This window comes from Arvicola amphibius, chromosome 10 (assembly GCF_903992535.2).
Source record: "Arvicola amphibius chromosome 10, mArvAmp1.2, whole genome shotgun sequence".
Lineage (NCBI taxonomy): Eukaryota > Metazoa > Chordata > Mammalia > Rodentia > Cricetidae > Arvicola > Arvicola amphibius.
This window is the reverse complement of record NC_052056.1, coordinates 113,642,278-113,656,365: the sequence shown is the minus strand read 5'-3', so window position 1 is coordinate 113,656,365 and position 14,088 is coordinate 113,642,278. Positions and strand designations below refer to the sequence as shown.

At 39.9% G+C, this 14,088-nt stretch overlaps 1 protein-coding gene across 1 annotated transcript in view; it reads right to left on the bottom strand.

The window, feature by feature from the left end:
- Positions 1-14,088, bottom strand: part of Prkdc (protein kinase, DNA-activated, catalytic subunit) — a 167,915-nt gene that overhangs the window by 33,707 nt on the left and 120,120 nt on the right. The window contains exons 64-68 of the mRNA XM_038345245.1: positions 10,649-10,787; positions 9,562-9,750; positions 8,725-8,949; positions 6,684-6,792; positions 1,815-1,926 (exon numbers count right to left, since the gene is read on the bottom strand). Coding sequence (XP_038201173.1) covers positions 1,815-1,926; positions 6,684-6,792; positions 8,725-8,949; positions 9,562-9,750; positions 10,649-10,787 — 774 coding nt within the window. The remainder of the gene's footprint in view (positions 1-1,814; positions 1,927-6,683; positions 6,793-8,724; positions 8,950-9,561; positions 9,751-10,648; positions 10,788-14,088) is intronic.

The window sequence follows — 14,088 nt, the reverse complement described above, 5'->3', positions numbered from 1 at the left end:
CTTACCTTCTCTTCTCTTTCTCTGACTTGTCTATCCTCTTCTGATAGAGGAGGGTCATCTGTCTATGTGTTACTTTCATTGGTTAATAAAGAAACTGCCTTGGCCCTTTATAGGACAGAAAATTAGGAAGGCGGAGTAGACAGAACAGAATTGTGGGAGAAAGAAAGCAGAGTCAGGCAGACGCCTCAGTCAGTCGCCATGCCTCTCCTCTCTGAGACAGACGCAGGTTAGGATCTCTTCTGGTAAGCGACCACCTCATAGTGCTACACAGATTACTAAATATGGGTTAAAGCAAGATGTGAGAATTAGCCAATAAGAGGCTGAAACTAATGGGCCAGGCAGTGTTTAAAAGAATACAATTTGTGTGTTATTTCGGGTATAAAGCTAGCCGTGTGGGAGCTGGGTGGGAACACAGCCCGCTGCTCCTACAATACTCTTCCTCCTTCTTTGTTTTTGAGGGAGTTGGGGTTGCTATATTATTCAGACTGGTTGCAAACTTATAGGCTCAAGTAATCTTTCTAGTTCAGCAACTTAAATAAAAGGCTACAAGTATGTACCAGTGTACCAGTTTTCTCTCATTTTCTTAGAAATATGGCCAGACAAACTAGCATCCTTCCTTTTCTGGAAACCCCCAAGACACCAGTCACTCCAGCCATGGATTGCTTTCATTCTTACCACACTACTCAGTGCTCCTGGTCCCAAGCCAGCTCATCCTGCCCTCTTCCCAAAAGCTACTACTGTTTTTAATCTTTAATTCCTTTAAATCAGACTGCAGACAAGCAACGAGTGTTACAAAATGGGCACTTGGTCACAGATGGGACAGGGATGCACGTGAGATGGGCTCTCCTTGGTGGGAACTAAATCACTTCAGCCAGAGGAGAGGTCAGAAGTGGAGAGGGAATTGTATCCTACTGGGGAGGGCAGGGCCTGGAAGAGAGCTGCCTTTCCCAGCGGTGACAGTTTTGACTGAGATGGCACGATGAGTCCCTTGCAGTTTACTTCTGTGGTCCCTAGAAACTGTGCAAAATAAAATTCTCAAGGATGGTGTGGTGGTTTGAATAGGGATGGCCCCCATAGACTGATGTGTTTGAATGCTTGGCTCACAGGAAGTGGCACTATTATGAGGAGTGTGTCACTGCGGGTGAGAGCTTTGAGGTCTTAAAAGCTCAAGTCAGTTCACTGCCTGAGGATCAAGTTATAAAACTCTCAGCTCCTTCTCCAGCACCATGCCTGCCTACATGCTGCCATGTTTCTCCGCCATGATAATAATAAAAAAGTAAAATGAAAAAAAAAATAGAAAAAAGAGACTACTGAGGGTGAAGTCCCTGAGTATTACTCGCTATGCATAGTTCACAAGTAATCGACAACTTCTGATTCCATGGCCCCTTTCCTGAGTATAGGGTAAGCATCACCCTCTAGACAAGACAGGGCTAGGTCTGGACAGGATGAAAACATGAACTCAGAACTGGGGAACGAGACACAACCACATATGGGAAGTAGAAAGCAAAAGACCAACTGGTAAAAACCCAGATCAATGAAGAATCACTACACAGGAGTTCTCTCTCCTCTACTGTAAGAGAGGAGCAGATGCAGGGTTGCCCACATCACAGCCAGCAGTTGCAACCACAGCTAGTGGACCACAAGGATATCTTAGGGGAACTTGAGTCTGAAAGAAACACTGCACACATGAAGTTTTGTTAGAATAGTTTACACAGATGATCAGGATGAGAAGGGTATGCTAAACACCACATTTTTTATAAGCATCGGTTTCAAAGAACCACCATGCTGGCAATTCTGGTAAGACCATATCCTACCGATTTGTGATGATGTCATCCCAGATGTGCATTGGGTCTGTCACAGCATCTGGGTATCTGCTTGTCCAGGTTTTCAGAAGTTTTCTAAGGGGACCCAGGGATGATAAATCACCTAAAAATAAAATCAGAGGTTGATCATATCCACAGCTGAATGACAAGAACTTACAAAGTACAATCAGAATTAGTAAACAGAAACCTAACTCAAATTTTTTATTTTTCAATTATTAAAAATAAAACAAATTTAAAAAATCAGCAAATTACGGGCAGTGGTGGCTCATGCCTTTAATCCCAGCACTCAGGAGGCAGAGGCAGGTGTATCTCTGAGTTCGAGGCCAGCCTGGTCTACAAGAGCTAGTTCCAGGACAGGCTCTAGAAACTACAGGGAAACCCTGTCTCGAAAAACCAAGAAAAAAAAAATCAGCAAATGAAAAAACAAACAAACCAAAAAAAAAAAAAAAAAAAAAAACCCCAACACCTTGTCTTTCATTCACAAAAGGAATTACATGTCATTATACGAAATGTAATATATTCTGATATGTAAACTCCACCACTTCAGGTTATTAAAAATGGAAAAATAAATATATACAAATCTTTTTACATTCTTGAAACCTAAGAAACACTGAAAACTAAATGCTTTCATAGTGTTATAGTGTATTTTCTTCAGGCCAACTGTGATCTGAACTGGAAGAACGTGACTCATTATTATTAACAGTGTGGAAATGGACAACACACGCTGGGCACTCATCACTACGTCTAATTAGGATACACGTCTCAGCCCTAGGGTCATGTAGGCACATGTCTACGATCTACAGCAATCTAGTTTGAGAACAATTCTCACAATTTTGAAATCTCACACTGCAATGTTTATAGTCTTTCTATGGCTGGGAAGCAGTAGTTAAAAATACCTTTAGCAGCCGGGCAGTGGTGGCACACGCCTTTAATCCCAGCACTCGGGAGGCAGAGGCAGGCGGATCTCTGTGAGTTCTAGGCCAGCTTGGTCTACAAGAACTAGTTCCAGGACAGGCACCAAAGCTACAGAGAAACCGTCTTGAAAAAAGAAAAAGAAAAAAGAAATACCTTTATATCAGACAGCCTGGGTTCACATCTTTAACTTAACCTGCACCACCTTATACAACTCAGTTACCTTCTAGGACACCATAAAATGAGAAGAAAAACCGTACATCTTATATAGTTTTTAAAAAATTTAAAAATGGGGAACAGAACAAAACAGTTCTCAAAAGATAAAACACAAATGGCTGAAAACAAAGAATGTTCAACATCCTTAGTCATGAGGGAAATACAAGTCCAAACTCCTTTGAGATTTCATTTTACACCTGTCAGAATGACAAAGACCAATAAACCAAAGGATAGCGCATGCTGGCAAGCATGCGGAGTAAGTGGAACACTCCTCCATTGCTGGTGGGAGTGCAAACTTATGCAGTCACTATGGAAATCAGAGATAATTCTTCAGGATGATGGGAACTGATCTGCCTCGAGAGCCAGCTATAACACTCTTGGGCCTATACCAAGCACAGCTAGCGGACCACAAGGGCCTCTTAGGGGGAACCTAAGTCTGAAAGAGACACTGCACATATGAAGTTTTGTTAGAATAGTTTATGTAGGTAGACCAGGATGAGAAGGGTATGCTAAACACCACATTTTTATAAGCCTTGGTTTCAAAGAACCTTCATGCTGGCAGTTCTGGAAAAGAATCCCCTTTTGGCTCAATAAGACCATATCCTACTGACTTGTGATGATGCCATCGCAGATATGCACTGGGTCTGTCACAGCATTTGGCATGACATATGGGACTCTACCTTCTATTACTGAGACATTGTCTTAATCATGCTCATTGCTGCTCTATTCATAATAGCCAGAAATTGGAAATAGTCTAAATGTCTCAATGGGTGAACATATAAAGAAAATGTGGTACATTTACACAATGGACTATTACTCAGTAGGCGAAAAAATGAAATCATAAAATTCACAGTAAATTGTTGGAGCTAGAAAAAAAATCATGCTGAGTAAAGCAACCCAGACATGAAAGACAAATATGATATGTATTTACTTATAATTGGATGCTAGCTGTTAAGTCTTAGATAAGCAGGCTACAACCTATATAACTACAGAGGTTAGGTACAGAGTAAGGGACTAGGGGGAGGGAAGGATCTCTCTAAGAAGGGGAAACAGAATATATAGTTATGGGTAGTTAGGGGCTGAGGGGGGACCCAGACTGGAATGGAACATCAAACAGGGAGGGAGAGGGAAGAGGGAGGTAAAGGAGGGAATACGGGGACAGAAAACTAACATTAAAGGCTATTTGAAGGGCTACATGAAAACCTAATTCCATAAAAGCTTCTTAAAATAGTATGAAAGAAATCTAAATGGAGTCATCGAATAACAGGGCAGACAATGGCCCAAATGTACATTCTTTTGCCACAAAGTGAAACCACCAGTGCAAGGAATGGGTTACATCTAATTGAGTCGTTGGCCCCCATGACCAGCAGTAGACGACAACACAAAACAAACTTAATGGTATTTTTGAAGACTTTATGCCTCATACTGTTTTGTTTGGGCATTTTTATGTCTTTCTGGTCTTTTGTTTATAATTATGGTTTCTGACTTTGTGTTTTTCGGGTATGTTTGTTTCTTCTCTTTTAAAATTCTGTTTTCTTTATTTGTTCTTGTTTATTTCTTTAATAAATAGAGAAAAAGAGGTGAGCTGTTGGATAGGTGGAGAGGATCTAGAAGGGGTTGGAGAAGTAGAAATTATGATCAGAATATTTTGTATAAAATTCTTTTTAAAAGAAATTGTATATTTTTTAAAAAAAGACTATAGATGGTTGTGAGCTACCATGTGGTTATTGGAAATTGAATTCAGGATCTCTGGGAGAACAGCCAGTGCTCTTAACTGCTGAGTCATTAAGACCCTACTTTTCATACTGGGTAGCCTTGCCTATCCTTAATACATGGGGAGGCAATAGCACAGACACTGAGAGAAACAATTAATAAATGGGACCTCCTGAAATGCTTCTGTAAAGCAAAGGACACAGCCAACAAGACAAAACAACAGCCACATCAGACAGAGGGCTGATCTCCAAAATATACAAAGAACTCAAGAAATCAGTCATCAAAAGAACAAATAATCCAATAAAAAAAATGGGGTACACACCTAAACTGAGAACTCTCAACACAGGAATCTAAAATGACTGAAAGACACTTAAGGAAATGTTTAACATCTCTGAGAAATGCAAATCAAAACAACTCTGAGATTCCATCTTACGCCTGTATGAACAGTCAAGATCAAAAACACTGATGGCAACTTATGCTGGAGAGGTTGTGGGCAAAAGGGAACTCTCCTGCATTGCTGGCAGAAGTACAAGCCGGTACAGCTTCTTTGAAAAGCAGTATGGCAATTTCTCAGAAAATTAGGAAACAACCTTCCTCAAGACCCAGCAATACCACTTTGGGGGTATATATCCAAAGAATGCTCAATCATACCACAAGGACATGTGCTCAACTATGATCATAGCAGCTTTGTTTGTCATAGCCAGAACCTGGAAACAACCTAAATGGCCCTTGACCAAAGAATGGATAAGGAAAATGTGGTACATTTACACAATGGAGTACACAGCAGAAAAAAATGACATCTTGAAATTTGAGGGCAAATGAATGGATCTAGGAAACATAATATTGAGTGAGGTAACCCAGACCCAGAAAGACAAATATCACATGTACTCATTCATAAGTGGCTTTTAGATATAAAGCAAAGAAAACCAGCCTACAAATCACAATCCCAGAGAACACAGACAACAATGAGGACTCTAAGAGAGACATACATGGATCTAATCTACATGGGAAGTAGAAAAAAAAAAACAAAACAAGATCTCCTGGGAGTATGGGGACCTTGGGAGAGGGTAGAAGGGGAGGGGAGAGGAAAGGAGGAGAGCAGAGAAAAATATATAGCTTAATAAAATCAATAAAAAAAATACACGTGGAGGTGCTCAGTCTTACTACAACTTGATGTGCCATTTTCTGTGGATACTCATGGGAGATCTGCCCTTTCCTAAACAGAAATGAAGGAGTGAATTGGGGGGTGGGAACAGAGGGGGACTGGGGAGAGGGACTGAGAGGAGAAGGGGGGGGGAACTGTGGCAGGGATATAAAATAAATAATTAATAAAGACTAATATAACTCATTAGAGGTAGAAAGTACTTAATTATATCATTAAGATGGCTTAAAAATATAATATTTCTCTAAATTTAAAACAGGGAACAATGAGCAAGCTATAAAAACATCTGATAAATGATTTTTAACTATTCAAAAGAAAATCGAGACAGATTTAGAATGAAGACATTTCCCTTACAAAGATGTATACTCTCTTGGGCTCTTGTATGGCTTTTCAGAGGAACCAGAGTAAAATCTGCTGTTGGTGGTGCAGGGACCGAAATGATCTCTACTGTTGTCCAAAGCCTGCCACCTCCTCCCCACCGTCTCCTCAGACTCACCACGCCACCCCTATTCTGGACAGTGAGGCCTGTCACAGCAGTGGTCCTCTGGGGAGGGCTCTCGGAACCTTCTCTCCACACTGCACTAGGGTCCCCCTTCAGGAGCCTCCAGGTCCAACCCTGGAATCATTGTCTGAGTACTTCAAGCTGTCAGTATTTTGTTTGGCTTTGTATTTCCAGTTCCTGGAACAAGAGTGCTGGACCATTTTAAACATTTAATCTAGTGACAGGCGCATTTTTAGGACACATCCAAGGCAGTTTTCACCCCATATGTTAAGTTTAGCTTCATTAAGCAAAAATTCAGGTGTTAAAGTCCCTCCACAATTAGGAAGGAAAAAATAATAACAAGCTTAAAACTTACCATGTTTACTTATAAAGTTGAGGAACTCCTCAATTTCTGCTAAAGTCTGCACAGACTGTAACTTGGCAAGTCTACTTCTGTGTAAGAAGACATCAATACTAGAATAATTCTAGAAAAAGAGAAGCCTTGTTATAAAGGAATTATACTACTTAAAACTTTTAATGGTTTAAAAAAGACATCATATAGTAACTACCCTATAAATCATGTAGTGTCTCAGAGTGCTTAACAATTATGCCTTGGAAACAATTATTAAATGGGTTAAACTAAACAATTAATTAGGATTTCAGCTACATTTTTGTTTCAACTATATCACTAAGATCAGCATAATCTGGCTATCAGATTCCTTGTTGTATCTATCATCTACCTACTTTCTTCTAGTAAGGATCTATTCCAGATCTATTTACATGCTCTTCTGCAAGCTACATTCCTAGTTTGCACCAAATTTTAAAAATCTTATAATTCAAAATTATAAAACTCACAGAAGCCCACTCCTTTCTATTTATCTTTTGTGTGTGAGGGTAGAAGCATGCCATGTACGTGTGTGGAGGTCAGAGAGCAAGCTTGGGTGTCAGTCCTCGCCCTCCCGCCTTGGCTGGTGTTACGCAAGGTTAGCTGGACTGCCCTAGTTAGCTTTTTGTTGCCACAATAAAATACCATGCCCAAAAGAACGCTGAGGAGGAAAGGATTTATGTGGTTTACAGGTTACAGTCCATCACTATGGGAAGTCTAGGAACTAAGAGCAGGTACTGGGAGGTAGGAACTGAAGCAGAGACCATAGAAGAAGGGATGCTGCTTGCTGGCTTGCTTCCCGTAGTAGTAGTATGCTCAGATTGTTTTCTTAAATAATCCAGGACCACCTGCCCAGGGTGGGACCACCTGGTGGGCTGGGCACTTCCACATCCATCACCAGTCAAGAAAATGCCTCAAGACATGCCCATAGAGCAATCTGACAGAGGCAGTCCCTCAACTGATACTCCCTCTAAGCAGCATGTGCAGTAAGAGTTCCTAGGAATTCTCCTCCATCTCTCTTTTCATTAGAGAAGGGCTAAGGTGACAGATATATGCTACCATATCTAGCTTTACATGGCTCCTGGAATCTGACCTCGGTCCTCATGCCAACAAGTACTTTCTCCACCTCTCCAGTCCTGACACCAAGTCTTTCTAGTCAGCTCACTAATTTACGTTAAAATGATAAAAATAAAGTGAAAAAAAAATTAATGACTATGTTTCTATGCTTAACATTGTTGGTAGACTGTTAGTGGTTACTAAAGAAACAAACCAACTAACAACCATGAAAACAAAAACCAAACAAACAAAAAGGGCAGAAAATGAATATAGGGCACATTAACTGATTTCCCAATTAAATTCTGCAGTGTTAAATCTTACACTACTTTTAATTAGTCCTTTCAAGCCAGGCGGTGGTGGCGCACACCTTTAATCCCAGCACTCGGGAGGCAGAGGCAGGCGGATCTCTGTGAGTTCGAGACCAGCCTGGTCTACAAGAGCTAGCTCCAGGTCAGGCTCTAAAGCTGCAGAGAAACCCTGTCTCGAAAAACAAAAAAACAAAACAAAACAAAAAATTAGTCCTTTCAAAGAAATTGGAATGTATCTTCAAACAAGTATTAACCCCCTTGGTATGACCACCCAGAAGAATGTTTTATGTTCTCTTTTAATACTACTGAGATGGCAATCTGTATTGTGTCCACACTGAGAGATTAGATGAGTTTATGCATTTATTTATAAATTAACTAAATTTCTAAACAACAATCCCAGAGAAAACTCTACATTGCACATTGTAAAAAAGATTAAACTAAAGAAATAACAAAAAAGTAGAACACTAACACTAACAACAGTGAAGAAAAAAGTGACTGAGACAAAGGAAAAGTAAAGAGCACTATTAGAAATCCAAGAACAGGTACTATATGTGAGAGCACACAGAAGGTTTTCATTGGTCTTTTGTGTGTGCATGTGTGCACACGAGATTACTGACACTTAAAACTATTATAAAAGCAGTATACATCATAGAGATCATCTATATTACCTGCATGAAAATCTGAATGCCATTTTTAATATAGTATGTGGCTCTGTCAATATCATCTTGCAAGATGTAAAGGAGACTCAGCTCCTGACTATACTGAAGCTCCAGGATCGTCTTCTCCAGCTCCTTGTGCATGGCTTCATCCACAAACGTCAGCAGAGACTGGTTGCCTTCTCCATGAAGCAGGAGCTTCAGTTTGCTTCGGATCACATATGGGAGATATGTCTCCTGCGGAACAACAACAATCCGCTACCAACTTAGAGCGCCAATCTGAGTGAAAGCAATTATTTTCTACCTGAAATTTTCTTTGGAATAATTTTATTGTTTTAAGACTGAGAACCAAAATAACGGTATCTGATGTTGTAGCCTAAAACTACAACTTTAAAAACAAGTTCATCTAACATGGATTGTCTTCTAATCACAAAATACGTGATCCTTTCCACAGAAGAAAGGGATCTACCTGACGCTGGGGACACTAGATACGGCACACAAACTGAGGAGCGTCAGCATGAGAAGGAAGCAGCATGGGTACGGGAGGGCCTGTAACTGCCTCACTGGATAACACGATGCAGACTGTCTTCTCAGTAGCATGAAAAACAGCAGGAAATATTCTTCCATGTGGTCGTACCATGGAGATAAATGTCTACTACAAAACACCTCCCATTTATTTTGAAATGGCTAGCTAAAAAGTGATATGGAATTTAACACCACGGAGTTTAAATATCAAAGGCTTCAAAACTACTATCTTAATCTTAGAAAATTTTAAAGTAGTTATATTAATGGGAAACCCATTACTACTTAAAACATTTACTTCGGTTACTGAAAAATAATTCTACACACCTGGTAAAATGGTTCGCTCCATATTTTACTTAGGTCTAGAGGATTGTCACTGCCTATACTGGTTGTAGAACAGTATTCAAGTGGTTTCCATTCAGACAGGTTGTTGTAACAGTCAAGGGATGCCAGTTCCCAGAACTCCTTCTCAGCCTCCGTGGGGTCACCATCCACCCACTCCTGTTTATTTAAAGCCTGGGAGAAAAAAAAAAGAGGGTTATTTTTTGGAGTTGAAAAAACATAGATACAAATACATTTTTAAAAAAAGGGTATTATAACATATATACTAAAGACAATCATTTCATATTCATGGCAACATGAGAGAAACGAGGTAATATTTAAAATAATAATGAATAGAAAAAAAAAACCAAAATGAAAGAACCTTATAGTAAGAAATGAGGCCAGGCATGGTGGTACATACCTGCAATCCTAGCACTCAGGAGGCAGAGGCAGGCAGAGCTCTGTGAGTTCCAGGACAGCTAGGACTACAAAGTAAGAACTTGTCTCAAACCCCAAAACAAAGAAAAAAGACATTAATGAGAAGAAATTCATCCCACCGAGAACCTCACCAGGAAAGCCAATTAAGTAATGCATAATTTGCTCTAAGTCAAGACTGTGCATATCTATAACTTAACATGTTCTTAGAGTTAAAATATAAAGTTGAGGACATTTGCAGACTGCTGCATGCTTCAAAGCTGAGAACACTCACTCAATAGTTTTATAGGCTGCAGATCCTAAATTTTGACACGTACTATCTTGGCCAACTTGAAATAAAATAAAACATACAAAACCAAACTATATCAAAATCACAAAGTCTATTTCACTTTATCCTGTTTTCTAAGGAAAAGAAAACAATACCCGCATAGAAATGGTAAACACAGCAGCAGTCACAGAAGTACTGTATAGTGTTCTGTACTTTGTAGTTTATGAAGTGCTTTGCCTTTCCAATGTTGCTTAAAAAGAGCAAACAGTAACAATCATGTCACAACCACATTTTGTTATTCATCTTAAATATTAAAGCTAACCGTTCATTTAAAATGTACAGAGCCAAGGTGTTTAAGGAACTGATATATTTGCCAGAGACTGGTTTTACCTCATTATACAGCTTAGCAGCTTCAGAATAATCACTTCTGGCTTCTGCTAATAGTGCATTCCGAGTGTCCTGCTTTGTTCCTAACTCACTGCCAAAAATGCCACGGAGGACATCATACTCCCCAATTGATCGATACAGTCTTCAAAAAAAGAGAGAGAGAGAGAATAAATAGATAGCAAGCAAGCCAAAAAAGTCCAGATCAGTGAATATCACATTTTAAAAAGTATTCACACAATTTTCATTAATGTTGAATGAAGATTCCAAATATTTACGAAAGTTGAGATACAAACACATTTTTTTTTGAGACAGGGTTTCTTGTATAATAGCCCTGGCTATTTTCTGGAATTCACTCTATAGACCAGGCTGGCCCTTGAATCTACCTGCCTCTGCCCCTGCCCCTGCCCCCCCCCCCCCAGTGCAGGGATTAAAAGCGTGTACCACTATACCCAGCTACAAGCAATATTTTTATTTTTCTGGAAATATAAAGTTAAACAGTTTTGAAGTTCCCTTTAATTTTTACTTCTTTAATTAACCCAAAAGCCCAAATTATTCTAATATGTATTTGGAAAAAATCTGGAAAGCAGGTCACTAATTTGAGACCAGACTACACTGTACTATAGAGAACCTGTCTAAAGAATAAACTTGAAAATATGAAAAGTTTATGTATGCATAAAGTCTCATTAAATAAGGTGGTGCCATTTGGAGTTACTGTCTAACCCTAAGGAAAAGCCACAAGCGAGGAATAACTTTCACCCTAGTTTATGCTCTAAGGCACTGTATTTTAGGAACAAAAATTTTCCGTGTAGCTTTAATATTTGTTAGAACACTTAATCATCTGTTCCCCTTAATAAAAATCTGACTTGCACAGCAGAGTGTTGCATGCCTATAATCCCCATACCAGAAGGGTAAGGCAGGTGGATGATGAGTTCTAGTTAATCCTGACCTACACAGCTAACTTTGTTAAAACAATAGCTTAACTTCATTAAGCAAGATTCTATCACTATGAAATTCTGAAGAGGGTGTTTATAAAGTTCATTCCCTTCCTCTTTCAAGTTTTTTTTCAAACCCCGACCTATTTTTTTTTTCCTGACTGTCAACAGCAGACTAGTCACCTGAGTGGTGTATGAGTTCCTGTTTGTGTGTTGCTTTCATTGGTTAATGAATAAAGAAACTGCCTTGGCCTAGTTGATAGGGCGGAACTTAGGTAGGCAGAGAAAACAGAACTGAATGCTGGGAGGAAGAAGGGCAGAGTCAGAGAAGCCATTGATCTTCCATCGGAGATGGACAGTGGTTAAAATCTCTGGTAAGCTGCTGCCATGTGGCGATACACAGATTAATGGAGATGGGTTAAACTAATATGTAAGAGTTAACCAATAAGAAGTTAGAGCTAATGGCCAAGCAGTGTTTTAATTAATACAGTTTCTGTATGGTTATTTCGGGTGGAAGCTAGCCAGGTGGCCGGGACAAACAAGTGTGCCAGCTCCTTACAACACCTGAGATTACTACTTCCTCACTGGTTCTCCTGCCTTCTGGTCTACTTCCTGGACACTGAATCTCTCTTAGCAATCAAACTTTGCTTGGGAAAGTTGGTGTATGGAATGTTAGCTGATCAGGGAGTTGACACAGGAGGGTTACAAGTCTAAGCCAGCTTAGGGGCTACACAGTGAGCTTAAGGCCAGTCTGAACAATTTACCAAGACCTTAAGTCTCCATAAGGGCGGGGTGGGGGGGAGGGAAGAAGTGGAATTGCTCAGGCTTTAATTCAGTGGGAAAGTGCTTGCCCAGCTTTTTTTCTCAAGGACCAAGAGAAGAGAGGAAGACATTTGAGCAGCAAGTTGTGCAGAACCCCTATGAATCATGAACCCACTAAATCCAAACTCAGATTAAACTGACATGGTTCTGTTACTGCCCAGATGCTAGAGGTCAAAGGTCAGAGGCAGAGGTTGACACATAGGTGGTGTACAACAGCAGTTCATAGTCAGAAGTTGAGGACAGAAAGATATTATCCACAAGCAAAGAAAGAAATCCCTATCTTCACCCTACCCTGGTTCCCAAATGTTTACTAGAACTTGATCAAAATGATAACCATAGTACAGCAAGAAAAGGCTAAACTATTAAATAAAGTTAGAAAGAAATAGTCAAGTTTAAGCCTGTAAAAGTTGTATTCATCCTTCCATCCATCCTTCCTTTCCCTCCCTCCCTCCCTATTCCTCTCCCTCTCTCCCCTGAATGGAAGCCAAAAACTCAAGCATACCAGGTAAATGTTCTGCAATGGACCAAAAGTCTTAGCCAGTTCGTCCTCTGCCCTGCAGCTCTCAACTCAAGACATGGTATAGCCTTGACTGGCCATGAACTCAGAGATCATCCTGCCTCAGTCTCCCAGGTGCTGGTTTTACATTTGTGCTTCATAATGCCCATTTCTCTCTCTCTCTGCCCTCCCCTGTGTGTGTGTATACAAGCATGTACAGATGTTATTATTCCATGAAAACATTGATACAAGATGTCATCCATTGTGGAACCACATATCTGAAGCAGTGGGAAGAAAATAGCTCCCACAAGGAAGTATTCTTCAGATTATCCTAGCCCTGTATCTTTCCCTTCTTGGCACACTCTCCTTGTCCTCCTACTTGATGTTCCAGTTAATTATGTTTAAAGGTATATACATTTTCTAGGGAACTCCTCATTTTTTTTGCAGTATCAGGGATTGAACTTACAAATGTTAACCCCACTGACTTAAAATCTTTGTGTGTGTGTGTGTGTGTGTGTGTGTGTGCGTGTGCGTGTGTGTGTGTGCGGGATAACATGCTCGTGGGGGGATAACATGCATGTGGAAGTCAGAGCACACCTCTCAGGAGCTGGTTTTGTGAAAAGTGGGATCTGGGGATTGAACTGTAGTTGTCAGGTTCGTGTGGCAAGTGCCTTCACCAGGAGCCATCTTGAAGGCCCTCTGAACTCTGACTTAGCATCCTTTCTCAAGATTAGGCTAGGCAACCATATGCTAAAACCAAGAAAAAGGATGAATCAGACATCACGCGAAACGGTATATATAGCAGAATTTGTATTTCCAAATAAGGTAACTGTATTGAACAGTTTCTGCAATTCTGAGTACTGCTGAAAATAATGAGTCATCCATTATTCATCTTAGCAAAGCTATAAAAACATCAGGAACCATTAGGAACTCTAAATACCTAACTACAGATACTTAACAGGAAGATAACTGTGGTAGATAATAATGAATCTAGACAATTGTGTAACATTAAAATAACACAGTTAAAACACAGTTAATGTTTAAGCAATATATTTCTTTCCATGGCAGCCATTTTTGACATATAGACTAAAATTCAGACTGAATTTTTTAAAAAAGATTTTATGTATTTACTATGTATACAGTGTTCTGCCTGCATGCCAGAAGAAGGCATGAGATCCCATTACAGATGGGTA